At 40.6% G+C, this 19,720-nt stretch overlaps 1 protein-coding gene across 1 annotated transcript; it reads left to right on the forward strand.

Moving 5' to 3' along the window:
• The first annotated feature begins 172 nt into the window (after positions 1 to 172).
• Positions 173 to 18,935, forward strand: NOC3L (NOC3 like DNA replication regulator). The gene is made up of 21 exons (XM_074830928.1): positions 173 to 215; positions 1,711 to 1,918; positions 2,303 to 2,429; positions 4,702 to 4,859; positions 4,972 to 5,028; positions 6,073 to 6,203; positions 6,863 to 7,024; positions 7,812 to 7,905; positions 8,114 to 8,289; positions 8,507 to 8,635; positions 9,098 to 9,229; positions 9,614 to 9,694; positions 10,276 to 10,376; positions 10,845 to 10,917; positions 11,592 to 11,655; positions 11,743 to 11,814; positions 12,770 to 12,951; positions 13,169 to 13,297; positions 14,642 to 14,739; positions 16,579 to 16,663; positions 18,411 to 18,935. Exons 1-21 carry the CDS (start codon positions 207 to 209, stop codon positions 18,540 to 18,542), a joined length of 2,400 nt encoding a protein of 799 aa, XP_074687029.1. The 5' UTR covers positions 173 to 206; the 3' UTR covers positions 18,543 to 18,935.
• The last annotated feature ends 785 nt before the right edge of the window (positions 18,936 to 19,720 follow it).

Raw genomic sequence — 19,720 nt, forward strand, 5'->3', positions numbered from 1 at the left:
CAAGACTGATTGATTTACGGAGCGGGAGCAGCTCCCCGCCGGGCGGGCGCCCCTTTGTCCCTCAGCCGGAGCCAGCTAGGCCGCCGCCGCCAGGGGCCGCTGTGCCGGCGGCCGCGCGGGGCGGGGCAGGACAAGGCTCCGCCCCCGCCCGCCACTTCCGCTGCGCGGCGCCGGCAGAGGCACAGCACGCGCCCGGGGTCGCCGCCATGAAGCCGGTAGGACGCTGCGGGCGAGGGGGGCTGCGGGTCTGGGCGGGACGGGGAGCGGTGCCCGGGGCTCCCGCTGCCCCGTGTGCTGCCGCGGGGCGCGCCGGCAGTCTGGCGGCCCGGCCCGGACGGCGATGCGAGGGGCGGCCCCTGGGCCTCCGCCGCGGGCTCCCCGGGAAGGGGCTGCTCTCCTGCGCTGGCTCCTCTCGCCTCGGGCCGAGCCGGTTTGCCTGGTGCTGCCGCGGCCGCGGGGCCGCAGGAAACGACCAAACTCGGAGCGTCGGGGGGCGGGTGGTGGAATGCGGTGTGCCCGGAGCGGGCAGCAGCCCGCCCCTTCAGCGGCGGGTTCCCGGCAAAACGCAGGTTCGTCTCTCACCCCACGAAGGGGATTTTGCCAAAACTAAGGCGTGGAAGGAGCAGCGAAGCACAGTCGCTCGTCACACTGAGGAGCGTGGCCTCGGAGCTTTCCTAGAGAGCGGGGATCTGCGGCGCGCCCGGCTGCCCGGGGCCCGGGCCGGGAGGAGGAGCAGCAGAGCCCGAGCTGACTTCCAGGCAGGGCCATGGCTGGCAGTAGCTCTTCTAGCTCAGTGTCGGCTGTATGGCACAGGGACAAGCGTCAGTGCTGCTTCTGTCTCTTCAGCGCTTTCCCAAAATCAAAACTAAAAAGGGAGGCTGAAGGTCAGCTGACAAAAATTCCAGATTCGAGGAGCCCCACGCTGGTCCAGCCACTTGTCCCTTTACTAAAGGGACACGTCTTCCCCTACCACGGCTCTAATATGATGGCCGGTTTTCTCTCCACTTTCCTTGCTTTCCCATGCCCCTCAGTAGGTAAATTGTGCTGCATCTATTTCAGTCCTGAACACTCTCTGGAGTGTTTTGCGGTGTTGGCACAGGGTGCCTGTATTGATCTGCACCTCTGGGCTTTCCCTGAGCCCTGTTTCTCGTGACCACTGTGGCTCCCTGAGCTTTGGCACCTCTAACACGTACGGAGCTTCTGCATCACACTGCTCTGAGCATTGCAGCGGGCAGCCTTGTCTTGTCCATGCAGCTACTGGTAGTGGTGGGTTTGGGCAGGAGAGAGCCAAAGCTCAGCATGAGGCAGGAGGACATTTGCCTGAGGCTGTGGCCTTGTACCTGTACGTTAAGGTACCTTTTACGTTACTGTGTGTTGGGGAAGAATGGCATCCTGAAGAGAGAAGACAGGAGCACACAGGGCTAAGAACTGTGCCCTAACAATCTGTTGAGTGTTCATGTGTCGTAAGTGTGATGGTCATCGGGTTTAATAAAAAAGTCAATGTTTCTGTGAGACATTCTTTGCAGGTCTCTCTTCTCAAAAATGTAATGCAGTTGGGTAAATTTGGAGCTAACTGATGATACAGTTTGGAAGAAACACCTTGTTCAGCCCTTGTAGAAATACGAACTTAATGGGATCTGAAACAGTGAAATGAGTTTTACAAAGGCTATGAACAGGCCAGTTACTTGTAGTTTTCTGTTTGTTTCCTAGAGAAAAAACACAAAACGAGTTCCAAGCTTTCGCAAGTTACTGAGAACTAGTAAAATAAAACTTGACAACAAATTAAAGAATAAACAGTACAAGCAGCAGAGTGCTGCTAAGAAGTATCGAAAAGAACAAAAGAAGCTAAGGGAGGCTGTCAGAGATGCTATCTCTAGAAGACCTTTTCCGTTGGAAGAATGCAAGAAAAGACAAGTTGGTAAGTTTGCTCACTTATTTTTGTAAGCGAAAAGGCATGAGGGTTACTGAATATCCTGCTCATATTGTAAAATTATGTATCAAAACAACATTTCGTTTTCTGTGTACGAATAGTTGCTGTTCTTGTTTAAAGGAAAGAAAGGGAGAGTTATGAAAAATATGTGGCAACAATATCTGACAGTTGGAGATGGTCAAAATGTGTTTGCTGTGATCATTTTTGGATGTCACAATAAAGGAACAGTTTTCTGGGATAACACAAAACACATTCATGAAGGTTGATGAGTTCCAGGTTGAAGAAATGTGTAAAAAGTGTAGGCAGGGTTAGTTTTTTAAGTTTGGATATACATACAGTATCTTAATCTGTACACATCATCCTTTAAAACAGCTGAAAAACGGGAGGAAGAAGAGGAAGAAGATGCTCTTCCACTGGATATGATGGATGAAGATGACTTAAAATTAATGGAGGATTTGGCTCAAAAAGCATCCTTTTTAACCAGAGATCTTTCTTCTGAGTGAGTGTTGTTGTGATGTCTACTTTTTGTACTAACTGAGCTTTGTGTGATTAATATGTAATTAATATGTAATGTAATACATGTATCAGGAGGTCACTTTCAGTCTGGTGTTTCTTCACAGATTCCATTTAGTGTTTCCTTAGTCTGTCAGTACATTTGCTACTAATGTATTGATGTTTATCAGTACATTCACCTGCTCTGCCTGACCTTCAGGATACTGTTTCTGCACAGTGTTCCTTCCCATGAGGTCCCTGGCTGTGAGCTGAGTAGTGTTCTTTAAACTTAAAGAAATGCTTTAATCTGTATACAGAGTCTTTTTTTCTATATGGAGTATTCAGGATGTTCCCTGGACTTTGGGCCACTATACTTTCCACATTGCATTGCACGTTGCTGCAAAAAAATAAAAGTTCTGGAAGCCATGTCTGTAAACACATGCAGCATCAAAACATTAATACAAAAAATACGCTACCTGGTTTCTGGAGCAAGGTATTAGGTAGAGTTCACAATGAAATACATAGAAGGGTGGTGCTCCTAGTTGTAGAATTGTAAGTCTTTACAAATACACTTCTATGGAGTAGTGTGGTTACATGATAGTTTGAAAATCTTGCCATTTTAAAGTTGCAGTTGTGCTGTACCCTGCTGTATGGTCTCTTGTAGCCACATTGCAGGTTCTTGAATTAAAAGAATTCTACTTCAAACCTTACCCTCCCCCCAAACTGAGTGTCACATAACTTTAAAGTCTTGCAAAACTCAAAATTTATTGTGTGTTTTTATTTAGTGACATTTTGCAAGATGCAGTTCTATGTGTCTTGCATTCATTATGACAAGGCATTTTTAGAATGGTGGAAAAACACAGTGGAAGTAGTTGCTCTTTTACCTGTTTTACTGTTACTAGCTTTCATAGTGTTCTGTTAAACTGGAAAATTTGTCTTTTTAGTCTGCTTTACTCCAATCAACTATAATAATCATTAAGAACTTGTCAAATATTACCTCACTGATAAATTATGTGTTAATATTAGCACAGACTAAATACTTATGTTCTTATTTACTTCTGTGCAGGTTAGGAACATACCCTAGCACTCTGGCCTAGGCGAGAGCAGGCCGTGCTGAGATCTTAATAGGTTCTGGTTTGTGTCTTCATATTTTACTTATTCTTTTCCAAAATCTTTAATATTTTAGGGCTGAAATCATGTTTACAGAGGATGTTTGCCTTTACAAGCTTCATCTGATTTGTTCACCGTTGCTTTACTTTGAAGGGGGTCCCTAAGTCCCTTACTGCTACGTGCATGGGAGTAGTGCCATCTCAAAACCCATCAGCTAGGACTAGGGTTTCCAGATGTCTGGTATGACCCAGAATTTCCCTTGTTTTCACAGCAGCTGTATTTTATTCATGCTCAACAGATCAGTCACAGACATGTAGAATTCCTGTACTTGTTGAGTAGGATTTGGGTACATGGGAAAGGTTTGACCTGCACAGGGACAGCAAGGTTGAGGCTGGCGCACTGTCCTTAAAATGTATGCGTAGGGTAGCTGTGTCGTGTGTGCAGGGAATCTGAGTACATGCTGGGATGTAAAAATACTTCTCATACAAGTGATTTTTACTTTCTGAAGTCTAGCAGTCTCTGAGCCCAGAGCTTTCAAAGTCCTTCAGATGTCCATAGTTGAAACTCTGTCCCTTACAAGAACAAAAGCAGTGTTCCTGTTAAAAGACAGACCATGTGGCTTCAACAATGTGATTCTTCATCCGTGGCTTTTAGTTTTTTAATAAGATAAACAGATAGCACACTTCATAGTGTGCCTGTACTATAAGCAGTTACACCATTTAATTATTTTTTTTGTAAATTCAAAATCAATGCAAGCATTTTGCATGTGTGTGTTTACACTCAATAATAATAATTCAATAATATAATAATATACTATATGATAATATAATAATGATAATAATTATATAATAATATAATTTACATTTCAAAATTCACTAAGTCAGCTGACCTGCCAGATTAACTAAATCCTTTTGTCTTTGCTCTTTTCACATTTTGTTTCCTATAAAAAGGAGATGGGAAGCACTGTATTGTCCTGAATTCAAAGAACCTATACAGATACACATTAGCATTGTTTGATTGAGTGGTGACTGGTGCTGTCAGTGGTGAACACATTCAAACATTCCACTTAGCAGTCTAAGTGCAGACACTTAATCCAGCTAGTACACTGTCATACAGGGTTCTCGTCTAATTAGATGGCTAAGTCATTTAGTTTGCCTTGTATTTTTCAGTGAACCTGTTCATGTCAAAAAACGAAAACATGAAAGTGTGATTGACAAATATGAGAAGGTGCCAAGACGCATGCAGACTGAACCAGAAAAAGAGCTCATCCATCTGCTTCCCATTAAAGACAAGGGTGGCATTATTCCCCAAACCATGGAGAAGCCAGGTAAGACACAGATTCTGGAATCGGTATGGTAGCCAAATTGTATATAATTTATTTTTTTAAAAATTCCACAGTGTTTATTACATGCTTGACACTAGACACTCTGTTTCTGCAGTTCTCAATGTTGCACAGAATGAAGAAGAGGATACAGAAGAAATGGAGGAAGCAGAGGGTAATAAAACATCATGTTTGCCTTTTGTTGGTTCTTCTGTTTTGTTTGGTTTGTTTTTTTCTGCAAATCACTGACATATCTGAAGAGTACTTTGCTGTTCCCTAAGGAAGTTTGTAATTTAAGTGTATTTTGTTTAGGGTGGTTCTGAATATGTTCATTACCATGTTGCCCCCAAAGCATAACAGTGATTCAGAGCTTGCTTTCTTACCTGCTAGGATCCCAGGACCTGAGGAACAGCTGGCTTCAGAATCTCTTTCTTTAAAATTATTTTGATTTTCACCTGCAACTGATGTTTGCATGAAGTTCCTTGTATCATTTCTGTTATCTTTGCTAGTGAGAAGGGAAATCCTGATCTTAAAGAATATATGCTGAGTTTCTAGTTTGATTACTCTGAGATAATTTTGACATGAAGTTCAGGACACAGGCTTGTGTAAGCTTTTGAGAGTCTGGCTTTGTCTTTGAATTTTTTTACTTAAAACATCAGAATACTGAGAAATTTGGATTTCGATTTGCAGTTTGCTATCCAATGAAGAGTCATATTCAAATAACAGTTGCAGTTGTAGGTGCCACTTCTGTGTCATCATTCTCTAAATATAATCTGAAGTTAGGGAAAGACATACTTGTAGCAAAATAATACTCAGAAAACACAAAAGAATTCTATTTTTAAAATAAAAAGTGAATGGTGTATAATTTGCTGCAAATTGCAGAGTACTGCAGTTTCTTGGCACGGTTGGGGTCATATGTTGAGTTTCTGTGTTCCCACTGTACTTAGGGAGTACCATTTGCAGATTCAAAAACATTTGGTCCATTTGTTTTTGCAAGCATAAGATTTTGGAGTGGAGGAAAATTTAATCTCTGGTTTAATGTAAGTTCAAGCAAGGTCATTCTTAGAGCTTCTTTTACTGTGGAACTGCAGTTGCTCTTGTGTGGGGTTACTGTGGTACCCCATCTGAAATGCAATATCTAGAACTGTAGTTGCAATATGGTATTTGTCAAGCGGCTTCCCTAGTGACCCTCTTTTCTAACTCTCACACCTTGTGATAGACTTTAATGAAGAACCCCTGCCTGTTCTCACTCCTGAGGAAATGGCTGCTCAAAGGAGACAAAAGCTGCAGGAAAGGAAGATGCACATAGCTGCCTTAGCATCTGCCATTCTCTCTGAGCCAGACAGCAATGTAGGTAGCATTTACCTAACATACATGTATGTGTGCCTGTGTTGTGCAGTAACTCAATAAAAAAAGGTCTGAAGTGATCAAACAGTAGCAAAAGCAGAAAAATACATGGGTAGAACAAGGAAAAGGGTCAGTGTAGTATCACTTTTCAGGGGGTTGCAAACAGTGGAACTGCTGCCATAGGTTGGTACAAAGGATTTGAATCAGGTGAATATCCAGGTGACAGTGTTTGCTCTGTTCGGGAGTAATTTGTCCCGCTGAATACTTGTGGTTTTAGGAATAATACTGTCTGTGGTGTTTCCTGTCCAGACTACGTTGTTCCTTAAGCCTGACCCTTATTTAAGCTCTGATTTCAGGGTCATATCTGATAATTCTCAATGTTTCAGGATATGCTAGTAATTTTCTATGATTCTGTGCAAGCTTGTAATAGAAGAATAGTTTGAACATTCCCAAGATAAAAATTTTGTTGGAATATCTAGCATTTCTTGGCTCTTTATGCAGTGCTAAGTAGTGTCTTAGTAACTGCTGAGTTAATGGCTTTCTCTTTCTAGTATTTAAAAACACGGCACATTTCTCATGGCAACCTTTTGCTGAAATGTACATTGTACTTGTACATTGGTTTGTGGGTGATCTTCAGCTGACTTCATCTGCTTCTTAATCAGATTAAAAAGTTGAAGGAGCTGCGTGCTATGCTGATGGAACAGGATCCTAATGTGGCTGTGATTGTTCGGAAGCTGGTCATGGTTTCTTTGATGGAGATATTCAAAGATATTGCACCTTCTTATAAAATTCGGCCTCTGACTGAAGCAGAAAAGGCTACCAAGGTGAAATACTACATTTCTTTATAGAGTATTGTGAGTAGTTCAGATTTTTTAATGTTATGCCAAATACTAATACTGATTTGTTTAATATGAATTTATAGTTTTGAGCAAAGGGTGACAAATACACAAGTACTAGTGGAAATTCTGAAACTGTGACACTTTCAGGGGCAGAGGTCTTTGTTTTGAACCTTTAATTCTTATGTACTTCCTTCAAATAAGTAGGTGACATGCTGGTGGTAATGGAGGGAAAAAATAGTGTATGTAAGTAGCATACCAAACCTGGGATGAAGGTAATATACCAAACCTGGGTGACTTTCATCATAAACCTTGGAATAAGACGGTGTTTTGTGTCACACTGAAGGGAACTAGAAAGAAAGAAAATTACGCAACATTGTCATCTAACTGGCATAGCTTTCTTTGAAAGGTGTTCAACAATTTGCAGAGCAAATGCAGAGTAGCTTTGTTTTCTGGAGCTTGTTTCTAACTGATTCTTTAGAATGTTTCTTGAATATAGGTAGTGCAGTTTAGAGTCATGGCTTTAAAATAACATCTAGTTGAAAATTTGACTTCAGTCTCTATAAATTAAATAGGCCTCGTCGGAAGAGGCCTTCTGAACACAAGAACATCTATGGAAATATGTAGAAATATTTTATTTTTAATACATTTCTAAGAATGTCTGTCTAGAAGAAAAAACTACTTGGATATGTGATATTTGTTTTAAAACTCTATTTTTTCATCACTGACTAGGATTTAGGTCTCCAAATAAAATTTCATTTGTATTATTTTACAGGTTAAAAAAGAAACTCAGAAACTGAGAGAATTTGAAGAAGGCCTTGTGAGCCAGTATAAATTTTACTTGGAAAATCTGGAACAAACAATTAAAGGTACAATAAACACTTCCCATTTTTTGTACTAAATGCAAAATGTTTGCATCATCACAGTTTACCTCCTCTGATTGAATGCTACCTGCTGTCTTTGAAATAGTACTCGCATGAAGTAAGCAGGAGAATGCCTGCAATAACTAAAAATTTAAATATTTAGAAGCTCCCCTGCATTCTGAACAGTAATCACTAAAAATAATATTTTGTGCAGATTGGAAACAAAGGAAGTTGAAGAAAAGCAATGTCATCTCATTAAAAGCATATAAAGGTCTAGCAGAGATAGCAGTGAAGTGTCTGTGCGAGCTGCTTGTGGCCTTACCCCACTTTAACTTCCACAATAACATTATTGTTCTCATTGTTCCACTCATGAATGATGCATCAAAAATGGTAAGTGATTTTCTGATTAGTGGAAGAGTTCTTGTTCTGCATGAAAAAGAATCTATTTCTGAGCTTTATTCCACAGTATCTAGATCTTGTGGCCATATATTTTCACTATTTTACAGGCTGTGTACACTTTTTCATTAGTAAATACAATCAGTTTTACCAGTTAGCTGTTGTTGTGGACTTGGCTTTACAGAAGAATTTGTTTGAATTCACTTTTCAGATTTCTGAACTATGCTTTGAGGCGGTTAAGAAGCTCTTTAAACAAGACAAGTTGGGCTATGCTTCACTTGGTGTAGTTAAGGTCATTTCTGGCCTTGTGAGGGGTAGAAATTACGATGTCAGACCTGAGGTAAGAGTCTTTCTGTTGTACTACACAATTCTCTTCTGGCAATGATTTAAAAAATATCTAAAAATTAAAGTTAGTGCAGCTGCTGGCTACAGACAAGCAGAATTTCCTCACTCTGTCAAAACACAGGCATCTTAGGAGTGGACTGAGCCAGAAGGTTAGAAAGAGAGATATGGGGCAAGGGAAGGAAACTGGGAGGAGGAGAGCAGATCCTGACAGAGACGTGGGTTACGTCAGGCAGGAAGACTTGAGAGAGGCAAATGGAGGAATGGGTAGAAAGGGAGAGTGCTGCAGAAGGAACTGGGAGCAGAGATGAGAGACACAAGTATGAAGGAACAGGAGGACAGTAAACAGAAGAACCTTTAACCAGTAAAGCGCACTCGCTGGAATGGAATTCAGGATTTCTTACCTTCCGTTCTTCTGTTGTGAATCACTTTTCACTGTATTTATTTTATCTTACAATAGGTGTTAAAAGTATTTCTTCACTTAAGAATTAAGGAAGTAGAATTACAAAAAGATTCCGAAGACATTGCACCAAAGAAAAAGTTCATGACTTACAAAGAGAAAAGAAAAAATCTTTCAAGAATGCAAAGAAAGGTATGACATGTGCTTTCTCATGCACTACTTCATTGGCTTTATGTAGCAATTTGTTCTAGTAATGATTACACTCTCCTGTTGCCATTGTTAACTCTCAGCATCAGTGATTAGTGTTTGCATTGTACTTGAACATTTATGAGGTTCTACAGGGAATTTAGTTATCTTCCTAATTTTTTTCCTCTTTCTGGTGTTGATAATGCCTTTGATTGGTTGTTTCTAATAGGAAGGAATATATCTAAGCTGGTTACCTTGTAGTATCACAGGGTGACTTAAGCAACTCACCAAGCATGGAAGATTTCTTCTCTGGGTATCTTTGCAACCTGCATATCCAGGCTGGTTGGAAACATTTAATCTGTTGTCTTAAAATCAACTGTATGTTTTCAGTGGAAGAAAGCGGAAGAGAAACTGGAACGAGAACTTTTGGAAGCAGAAGCATCAGAAAGTAAGGAAAAAAAATTGAAACTGGTAAGTAATTTAGAGATTATTTTCCTGTTCTTGCAAAGTAGCAGCTCCTAACCCTTTTGTAACCAAGTGTCTCCCCTCCATCCCAACCTGTCGGCATTCCACATGTCTAGATAATGTTGGCAGCTTACAAACATTTTGCTTGTGCCAGAGGTCTAGGTTTTAGTAAATTAATCCCTCTCAGTTTACCCAGGAAGGCCAGTTTAGGCATTGCTATTTCCTTTTGTTCTCCACACAAAAAGGTATTTCAGTCCATTGACATACTTCCTCCAGGTGCCCTCTTCCATGTGACACTATGTAATGGCTGTTACCAGCCTCCCAGAGTGGCCTTTAGGCAAAGGAGGAGTGTGGCTAGCATGGACTGAGGGGAAGGGAGGCTGTTTAGCTGGGAGAGTGAAGAGACAGAGTAGGGAGCAGAACTTGAGCTTTTCAGCATAAGAAGAGCAGAGGTGGCAGTGCCAGGACTGGTTTGGAAGGCCTGAGTGCAGGCTTGGACAGAAAGAAGCATTTTCAGTTGAGTTCAAGTGAAGTAGAAATGTCTGTTTTCCATGCTTAAGTATTTTATTTTGTTTTCTTTCCTTCAGCACACAGAGACCTTGAATATTGTATTTGTAACTTACTTTAGAATCTTGAAGAAAGCTCAGAAGTCTCCACTTTTGCCATCTGTCCTAGAAGGTCTTGCAAAGTAAGAACTGAATCCACCTTCTTTTGTGTGTGTTAGAACAGACATAAAGCACTAAAGGGATTTTTGGCTTTGAAAGGGATTTATAAGCAGTGAGAAAAGATGGTCCCTGACAAATTTGTTGAAATTCTTTTATTTCTCTGCAGAAGTTTTCACCTACTTCTAAAAACACTTCAATGTGATGTGAAATTTCCCGTGATAGAATTGATGTGATGCAAACCCAGCAGGGTGTGATGTGATTACATCGTTTTGTCTGATTACTTCCTGAAGAACATGAGCATGTCTCTAGTGCTATAGGGAAGCCCTGATTAGCAGTTGGGGGCTGAATCATCCATCTATGTGAAGATAATAAATGTTCAGCATTTAATTTAGCTCTGCTTTTAAGGTGCAGATTTTGGCAGTTCAGAATAGTTTGAACTGAGTTTGCAGATAATGTCTATAACGTAAAGATAAAAATCTCTTTGATTCAAGGTTTGCTCATCTCATAAATGTGGAATTTTTTGATGACCTGTTGATTGTCCTTCATTCTCTTATTGCATCTGGGGTAAGTTGAACTTATTTTTTTTTCTTCCTTTTTCTTTTCTGGTTTGAGTTGGAAGGGACCTTAAAGACCATCTAGTTCCAACCCCCCTGCCCTGGGCAGGGACACCTTCCACTAGACCAGGTTGCTCAAAGCCCCGTCCAACCTGGCCTTGAACACTGCCGGGGAGGGGACATCCACAACCTCTCTGGGCAACCTGTTCCAGTGTCTCACCACACTACAGTAAAGAATTTCTTCCTTACATCTAACCTAAACCTACCCTCTTTCAGTTTAAAACTGCTACCCCTCATCCTATCCCTACACCCCTGATAAAGAGTCCCTCCCCATCTTTCCCGTAGTCCCCCTTTAAGTACTGGAAGGCTGCTATAAGGTCTTCCCGAAGCCTTCTCTTCTCCAGGCTGAACAACCCCAACTCTCTCAGCCTGTCCTCATAGGGGAGGTGCTCCAGCCCCTGATCATCCTCGTGGCCTCCTCTGGACTCGCTTCAACAGGTCCATGTCCTTACGTTGGGGGCCCCAGAGCTGAACACAGTACTCCAGGTGGGGTCTCATGAGAGCAGAGTAGAGGGGGAAAATCCCCTCCCTCAACCTGCTGGCCACGCTTGTCTTGATGCAGCCCAGGATACAGTTTCTTAAAATTATGTTCTTTTGGGTACTTAATCAGTTTTGTATTCTTAGGGTTTAAGCTATCGTGAGAGTCTTCATTGTGTTCTCAGTGCTTTTCATATACTCTCTGGTCAAGGTAAGAGATCTTTAAAAACAAACTTTTGCTTAATATTGTCTAATAAATTAATGGGGTAAATGTATTTATTTTGGATTATGTTAATAGGTGATGTTCTTAACATTGATCCGATGAAATTCTACACGCATCTTTACAAGACACTGTTCAGCCTACATGCAGGTAAATCCAGATTCTTATTTTCAGTGTTTACCTAGATCATCTTCATTCTGCTTGTTTGGTACAAATTACATTTGGTTTAAGATATCTGAGTTCTGAAAAGATTACATTGTTTTAATCTATGTTTTTCTTAAGTTGCACATTGCATTATTGCACTACAAATACTAGAACTATTATTACAATACATGGTAACAGGTTCTAGTCATGTCATTTCATTAAGGAATGCCAAGTATGTGATCTTGGATAAGCATTTATCCCATCCCTTAAGTTTTTTTACTTACTTATAATTGTTTCCTTCAGTGGCAATTTAAAAATTCTCTATTTTTTCTCTAGTTCTTTCTCTAATAGAGAATAATCTCTAGTTTTTCTAATACAATTGTAAAAACAATTTCAATTTAAATTCTGTTTTCTAAAATCTTCTGGTATATATTTCTGATTTTTATAATTCTGACATTCTAATTTTCTAATCTAAATTTTCTAATTCTGAGGAGCTGAATAGTTTATGAAAAAAGATATTTATAAAGTTTGAAATTAACATAATTTTAATTAAGTTCATAGATGTGTATTCACTAAGGAGGAAAGATTGAGGAAAAAAACATTCTACAAATCTGGATGGGTAAAAGACTAAATCTTTGCACCATTTATTTATAAAACATGATAGATATAATGAATGCACTTAGGGTTAAAACACTAACTGCTTCTAATGTTAGGCATTTTGATGGAACAAATATTTTCTTAGAAAGGAGCACAGAAATAATGATACACTGTTTCTGTTCAAAGCTGGACTTTTTTTACCAAAAAAGGATGGATGCTTATGTCTGTATTGCATTAGTGCTGTGTTTGAACCTCTTAGTTTTCATGCTGTTTCTCGGGTTCCAGTGTACAGTTAATAGCAGAGTATTTAGCTGTATGTTCCTTGAATGGTTATTTACTCTTTATATGAAATTCTGCTTTTGAGGTGGTACCAATGATGATACAGGGATTGTGCTCCAGTGCATGGATGTCATGTTTGCCAAGCGGAGAAAGCAAGTTTCCCAGCAGAGAGCTCTTGCTTTCCTAAAGCGACTTTCCACGCTTGCTCTTCATGTACTTCCAAACTCCAGTGTTGGCATCTTGGCAACAAACAGGGTATTAATGCAAGTAAGTTTTACTTGTTTAGCTTACTGGTTAAAGGTTATTGAATTTTTTGACAAATTGACAAATTTTGAAGCATCTTAAGCAAGAATGATGAAAACAGAATATCCTTAAATGCAGCTGAGACTGAGTAACGTGGAATGAATCCTGAACTTGTAACTTAACCATGTTATAATTGGATGTGTAATATAACTAACTCAGTCCTTTTTTTTTTGTGTTGTAGACATTCCCAAAGATGGACCTCTTACTAGACAATGAATCTCAAGGCAGTGGAGTGTATCTCCCAGAACTAGAAGAACCAGAGCATTGCAATGCTCAGAACACAGCTCTGTGGGAGCTGCATTTACTGCAGGTTAGTGAGTTAGTGAGTAGCTGAGTGATTTGAGAAGTAAAAGTCAGCAGTAAACAGCTACTGAATGCTTATGTGCTTTACACAATTAGAGAACAGAGGTCTTGTCAGTCACATCTGGCCCACATGAGCCTATTCCATACAAAGAGGAATTGCAGTACAGTGGTATGGAATCATAGAATCGTTGAGGTTGGAAAAGACCTTTAAGATTATCGAGTCCGACTGTTAACGTAGCACTGCCAAGTCCACCACTAAACCACGTCCCTAAGTGCCACATCTACAGGTCTTTTAAATACCTCGAGGAATCGTGACTCAACCACTTCCCTGGGCAGCCTGTTCCAATGATTGACAACCCCTTGGTGAAGAATTTTTTTCCTAATATCCAATCTAAACCTCCCCTGGTGCAACTTGAGGCTGTTTCTTCTTGTCCTATCGCTTGTTATGTGGGAGAGTCTGACACCCACCTTGCTACAACCTCCTTTCAGGTAGTTGTAGAGAGCGATAAGGTCTCCCCTGAGCCTCCTTTTCTGCAGGCTAAACAACCCCAGTTCCCTCAGCTGCTCATAGGGCTTGTGCTCTAGACCCTTCACCAGCTTCGTTGTCCTTCTTTGGACACGCTCCAGCACCTCAGTGTCTTTCTTGTAGTGAGGGGCCCAAAACTGAACACAGTATTCAAGGTGCAGCCTCACCAGTGCCGAGTACAGGGGGCCTTCCTTCCCTGACCCTGCTGGCCATACTGTTTCTGATACAAGCCAGGATGCTACTGGCCTTCTTGGCCACCTGGGCACACTGCTGGCTCATATTCAGCCAGCTGTCAACTAACACCCCCCTAGTCCTTTTCTGCTGGGTAGCTTTCCAGGGAAAAAACATGCTCAGGGAAGGAATGAGCTCAAAAGGGGGTGTTCCACATCTACGATAGTACTACACTGGATCTTACTGCAGGTTGCATAATAAGACTCCTTTGGAGGCTTTTTCAATCTGTTAAGTTCCCCTGCAGTCCAACCCTTCTCCAGGGAGCAAGTGACACCTTGATCTGTCATTTTAGCCAGGGTTTAGAGTTTGGGGCTTCAGGAGAGCTTCCTCTGCTCTTTCTCCTGCCTTCTGGTAGTAGGAGTTAGATTACCTATGGAGAGTTATGCTCACAGCATGACATAGTAGTGAATAAATGTATAACTGGGTGTTCTCATTCACTTAACCCCAGAAACTGACTGATTCTGAGGTGCTCAGTTTATCTAAAACAAAAGCAGAACCTTCCATCTTTTGAAATGGAAATAAATGTGAGAATCCATAGATAAATACATTATCCCTTATCCCTCAGTTAACTGCCTTCTTTCTTCTTTCTTTCAGAGACATTATCATCCAACGGTGCAGAAATTTGCAGCTCACCTTATTGTTGGAGCTCCAACTGAAGGCTCAGGAGCTCTTTCACTTGATTTGAGCCAAAGGTGAGTTATCAAAGAGTTCTGTTTCTAAAAATGGTGCCCTGAAGAAAGAAGCTGTTGCTCATACTTTTTTTAAAGGAATCTCTAAAAATATTTATCCATAAAATTCAAAGATTCTGTTCTTCAAACTCATTTTGTTCTTTTGCCGGTACAGAATGTTGGCTACCTTTCTCTTCTTTTTTTTTTTTTCTTTTGAGTCTTGTTGCCAGGCTGTGACAAGGGTAAAAAATCTCAAAATGCAGTGTGTTTTCCTCCCATGGGAGCAAAATACCTACATTTCCTCAGTAGCAGCCCTGATCTGAGTAAGGATCAGGGTCACTGAACTGTGGCTGTCAAGCGCAAACTGGAAACCAAGTTACAGCATAAGGTCCATAATATGTTGAAACAGAAGAACAGCCATCCTGGTTCAGACTAAGGATCTAATTCAGCATCCTGTCTTTGGATGCCTCAGGAAGAGTAAACACAGGGCAAGCGTGTAAGACACATGCTCTGAGCGGTGTCCTAGCCTCTGACAGGTTTCAGACTGGTCGACTGCCTGAACCTGATACCATTTTCTGTTTAGTTCTCTTTGTGCAGTTCTTTTCAAAACTGTTCAGTGTCCCTTGAACCAAAGCACACATTTTGCAAATACAGTATTGTTTGGTAAGGGTTCCATGAGTCCACGGCTCATTACATTAAGACCTACCTTTATTTGTTTTGAACCTGGTGCCAGCATGCATCATTTAACAGCCCCTGGTTCTTGCTCTGGGAGGGGAATGAACAGCCTGCTCTCATACACTCTCTGTGCCTCACATGACTTGGTAGACCTCTATCGTGTTGTCCCTCTGCCTACCATCGCTTCTGGCTGAAGGGATCTGGCCCAGACAGGAGCTGTTACATACTTTTCATCATCTTTGTTGCCTGGTTCTGAACTTCTACCAATTCAAGAATTTCAAGATGAGGAAATTGGAGACTCGGATGCAATATTTGAGATGTGGGTGATCTGTGGATTTATACATTGATGTAACTATTTTCTGTTCTGTTCTCTCTTTAACTTCAAACAGCATTAAGGTCACAATCCCATGAAAGTATCTGTCATAACAAAATTTTTTTCCTTAAGTGATAGTGGTCAGCTCAGAGCTCAACTGTTTTTATGTGAAGCTGCGATTGCTTTTCTCTCTGGTTTTTTTTCACACTAAATGTAATTTGTGATTTTATTGACCATCTCATACAGTCTATCTGCAGTTCTTCACAGGCAGCTCATTCCTACTAACTTGGTACTCTCCAGCTCATCTTTGAGTGTGTTGAAAAGCACAGGTCCTGCACAGACCTTGTAGAAATCCATAGTTTCTTTGTGCCATTGCGAAAACTGATCACAGACTCCTGTCCTCTGTTTCCTATGTTTTAACCAGTTCTTTTCCCATGTGATAGTCTTCCCTGTTCTCCCATGGCTGCTTAGTTTTCATAAAACCCTTTGGTAAGGAACTGTTGGAAAGTCTAGCAGATTCTACCAGCTAGATGACCTTTATCACATTTTTTTTAACTTTTTCAAATATGTAGAGAGCAAGCAGTGAGTGCTTGGAGCTCTGGCAAGCCAACAGAACAGTCTTCTTGTCTCCCATTTCTTCTTCTGTCCCCCAACTGAGTATTTAGATGCATTTTACTTGGTTTTAGTTTTATCATTTCCCAGTTGTTGGCTTCTGATCTTTTCCAGGTGTAGCTCATTACTCTGAGTCGTTCTCTTAAAGCATGGTGGAGGGTGTGAATGGCATGTGTGGGGGGAGAAGCTGCTTTTGGTTTGGTGATACATTATTTGAAAATGCTTCTAATGCCATTTTTCTTTCACTGTGGTTTTTGCTACAGGCCTGCTACAGAACTTTTAGAGGCATACAGTATGAGAGGAATGACCTTTAATCCTCCTGTTGCGTCAGTAACACCCAGAAGAAAGGTACCATCTCGGCTCTCTGTGTCTATTTCCAACCATGATACACCAATATAACCTGTATCTGCTGGCTCACTGTGCAGTGCCCAGGGATTAGCACACTTAGTTTGGCTTTCTGGTTTCTGTAGTTTCTGTGTCAAGTATTTTTTTTTTTAACTGGCATAAGATAGCACTGACTATAGAGAAGGAAGAAAAGCTGTATGAATAGTGCCAGCTCCCACAGCATCAGTTAATGTAGCAAAATGAATGTGGAAGCTATTATTTTACTTACCTTTTGCACTTCGCAGTGGCTCAGTGCAGATTTCTTGTCCCTTTTCTGTAATGATGAACTAATGTTTGTTCAAAAAGCAGTAATAAAAAGCCAGCTGTCTTTCCTCAGTGTGGGTAGTTGGCAGGACAGCTGGATTTTCAGAGCTTTTGATTCAGTACATAGAAGGATACTGATCTCCATTAGTGTCACTTTATAGCTTTAAAGTGTAAATTTGAAGGGAACGAAGAGCTAAGGTATAAAGAGCAGAAATGGGTGAACACTTTTTACATCCTCAGCTCTGGATCTGTTCCAGATGCCAACCTCCCCTGAATGTCCAGTGAATGGTGTGTCCTTTAAAAAGTGATACTTTCTTCCTAAAATGAAAACATTATAACCTATTAACCTTGTTAGTGCCTCCAATTTTAACTCAGTAGTGTCAGTTAAAGCCTTGAGAGCACTTTTTTTTCCCCCATTTTAGAGAAGCAACTTCAGAAAATGTATTTGTACTTACTTATTCTGTTCTTTTACAATGACTTTTTGATGTGTCTGTCCTGCTAGGGTGCTACATTAGCCGCTCTGACAGATCAAGACTGGAAAGAGCAGACAGGAGAGAGATTGGTGTAGTGTTTGAATAAGGAAATGCACAAGCTCTTTATGGTAGCAGAAACAAAGGAAGAGGAAGATAAGAGAGAGAACAAACTGTCCGTAGGCGGTTATAATGGACATAACTGGGAAGATGACCTTGGGATCTTGCCTAGTTTCTGGCTGTTTGGCTCATTTAACAAGTTTTGGCAGTATCATCTGTTTTACTCTATCTGTCCTGCATATTTTCCTCTGTGTGCCATGCTGCCATTGTCTGTCAGCACCCCACACCCCCACCCCCACCCCCGTTGACAGAAGCTCTGGAGTTTTCTTTCCCTGTGCACCACTAAAGGAGGATCTCAGTTGTTCTTGAGTGCACAAAGTACTCAACTGTGTGAGGGTGAGGACATTAACAGGGAGGTGTAAATCATGTGCATGACCTTCCTCATCTGAGCACCAGGAAAGAGTGGAGGGCTCCAGACTTGGCTGCAGGCAGGAGGGATCTCGAGGCAGGGTCAGGGCATTCCTTTCTGACTCACAGCCTCTACCGTTAGCGGTACTGCTTTCACTGGCCTTTGGATCGGAGATGCTTGATTTGCTGTTGTAAGGTGTGTTGAACAGGAGGCAGTGTGTAAGTGCCTTCAGAGCTGGAAGCTGTGGCTATGTGTGTAGTAGGTGTTCTTCTAAAGCCCAGTTTACAACAAAACAAAAAATCCTTGCCAAAACCATGAGCTGATGAAGGACCATGTGACATCGCTTTGTTGCTAGCCAAGTGAAGTTTACTGGCAGGCTGCCGGTTCCATAGGTCTGGTCTAGATGACTGGGGGCGTGGGAGAGAACCGGAACTGCTAATTTAAGCTATGCATGGAAAACGCATACTGGCCTTGTTTAGTAATGCAACTAATATTTTGTAATTTTCAGGACACATTCTCACAAATGGATTCATTTATAGATGAAGAGCTAAACAAACAGCTTCAGCAACACATCAGCGAGACCATTGTTCACAAACCCTTGGATTTTGCTAAACACCTGAAGGAATCATCGTTGTTGTAAATGAATCTATCAATCATGTTCAGTTGGCTTCTTAATTATGGAGAAAGATTGGCTGAAAGAAACTTCCACTCATCATTAAAAGAATTCAAGTAGGCTTTTGTTTGAATACAGAAACACAAAAAACGTAACAGCAGTTTTTCACACATTGTTACAAGGCCTCTCCACTTACCAACAGGGCCCACGTTCTCAGGGCATGGGAACCACAATGGACAGTCACATCAGTAATTTAAAAAGATACAAGCCCAGGTCATTTTAAAATTGTTTGCAACCATGCATTATAGTATTTTTGTTTATATATTTTCTAATTTTTATAACAATATAGACATATGTGTTTCTGAGAAATCACTGGGTTCTGTTGATGAATTAATAAATATTTTGGAACTTTTAACATAATATTGACTTCTTTGATGTTTAAGATACTAGAGATTCGGAATATGTATTTCATTTTTTCTGTTTTTCCAACCATTCATCTCATCTTGAAATGATTTTGCACTTGGTGGGGCTTCTCCCCTCTGATGAATCTTGGTATTGGCAAACTGAAATTACTGAATTCCAGTTCTGAACTATCATCATGATTGAATGCTCTACTACAGTGTCTTCAATAAACCCTTGCTGTCAAAAATACTGGACAAATTCAAGGTAAGAATTAAATCTTTTTATCTTGGAATTTATTTTCTCACCATTCCCCAAATATTATTTATTGCCTCGTTGTTCTAGAATCCATTTTCAACTGCATGTTGGCTTTGCAAACAGTAAGTAAAATACATGAAATAACTTTAAAAGTGAGTGTTGGCTTTATATGAATTCCATTCTACAGGTGAGTGTAGTAGACTGTCCCTGGCTGGTGGCTAATACATTTAGTATATTTTTGTATTTTTTGTGTTTTGGAAACTTACAATAATCAGAAAATATTTTTTTTTTTCTAGGATATTTAGTCCTTTATCCTGATTTATGGTGGTTAGATATTTTTAAAAGTAATGTATTTATTTTAATACATGTTTTTAGTATTAATCAGACTAGTTCACCAAATTTCAAGTAGTTAAACATTCACAAACATTTTTGGAACAGGCATCTATCTATTAATGGATTAGAAAATTTTACTATGTAGATTACAAAACTGCCTACATAATACTGATGGTAATACATGTGTTTCTGTCTGTTTAGGCTGCCATTCCCAT

This window comes from Strix aluco, chromosome 7 (genome assembly GCF_031877795.1).
Source record: "Strix aluco isolate bStrAlu1 chromosome 7, bStrAlu1.hap1, whole genome shotgun sequence".
Classification (NCBI taxonomy): Eukaryota; Metazoa; Chordata; class Aves; order Strigiformes; family Strigidae; genus Strix; species Strix aluco.

Bases quoted from the DNA above. Each gene is read 5' to 3' on its own strand.
- NOC3L (XM_074830928.1), top strand. The intron at 9,695-10,275 runs GTAAGTAATTTA...TCTTTCCTTCAG, and splicing joins AGGAAAAAAAATTGAAACTG to CACACAGAGACCTTGAATAT. The intron at 14,740-16,578 runs GTGAGTTATCAA...TTTTTGCTACAG, and splicing joins TCACTTGATTTGAGCCAAAG to GCCTGCTACAGAACTTTTAG.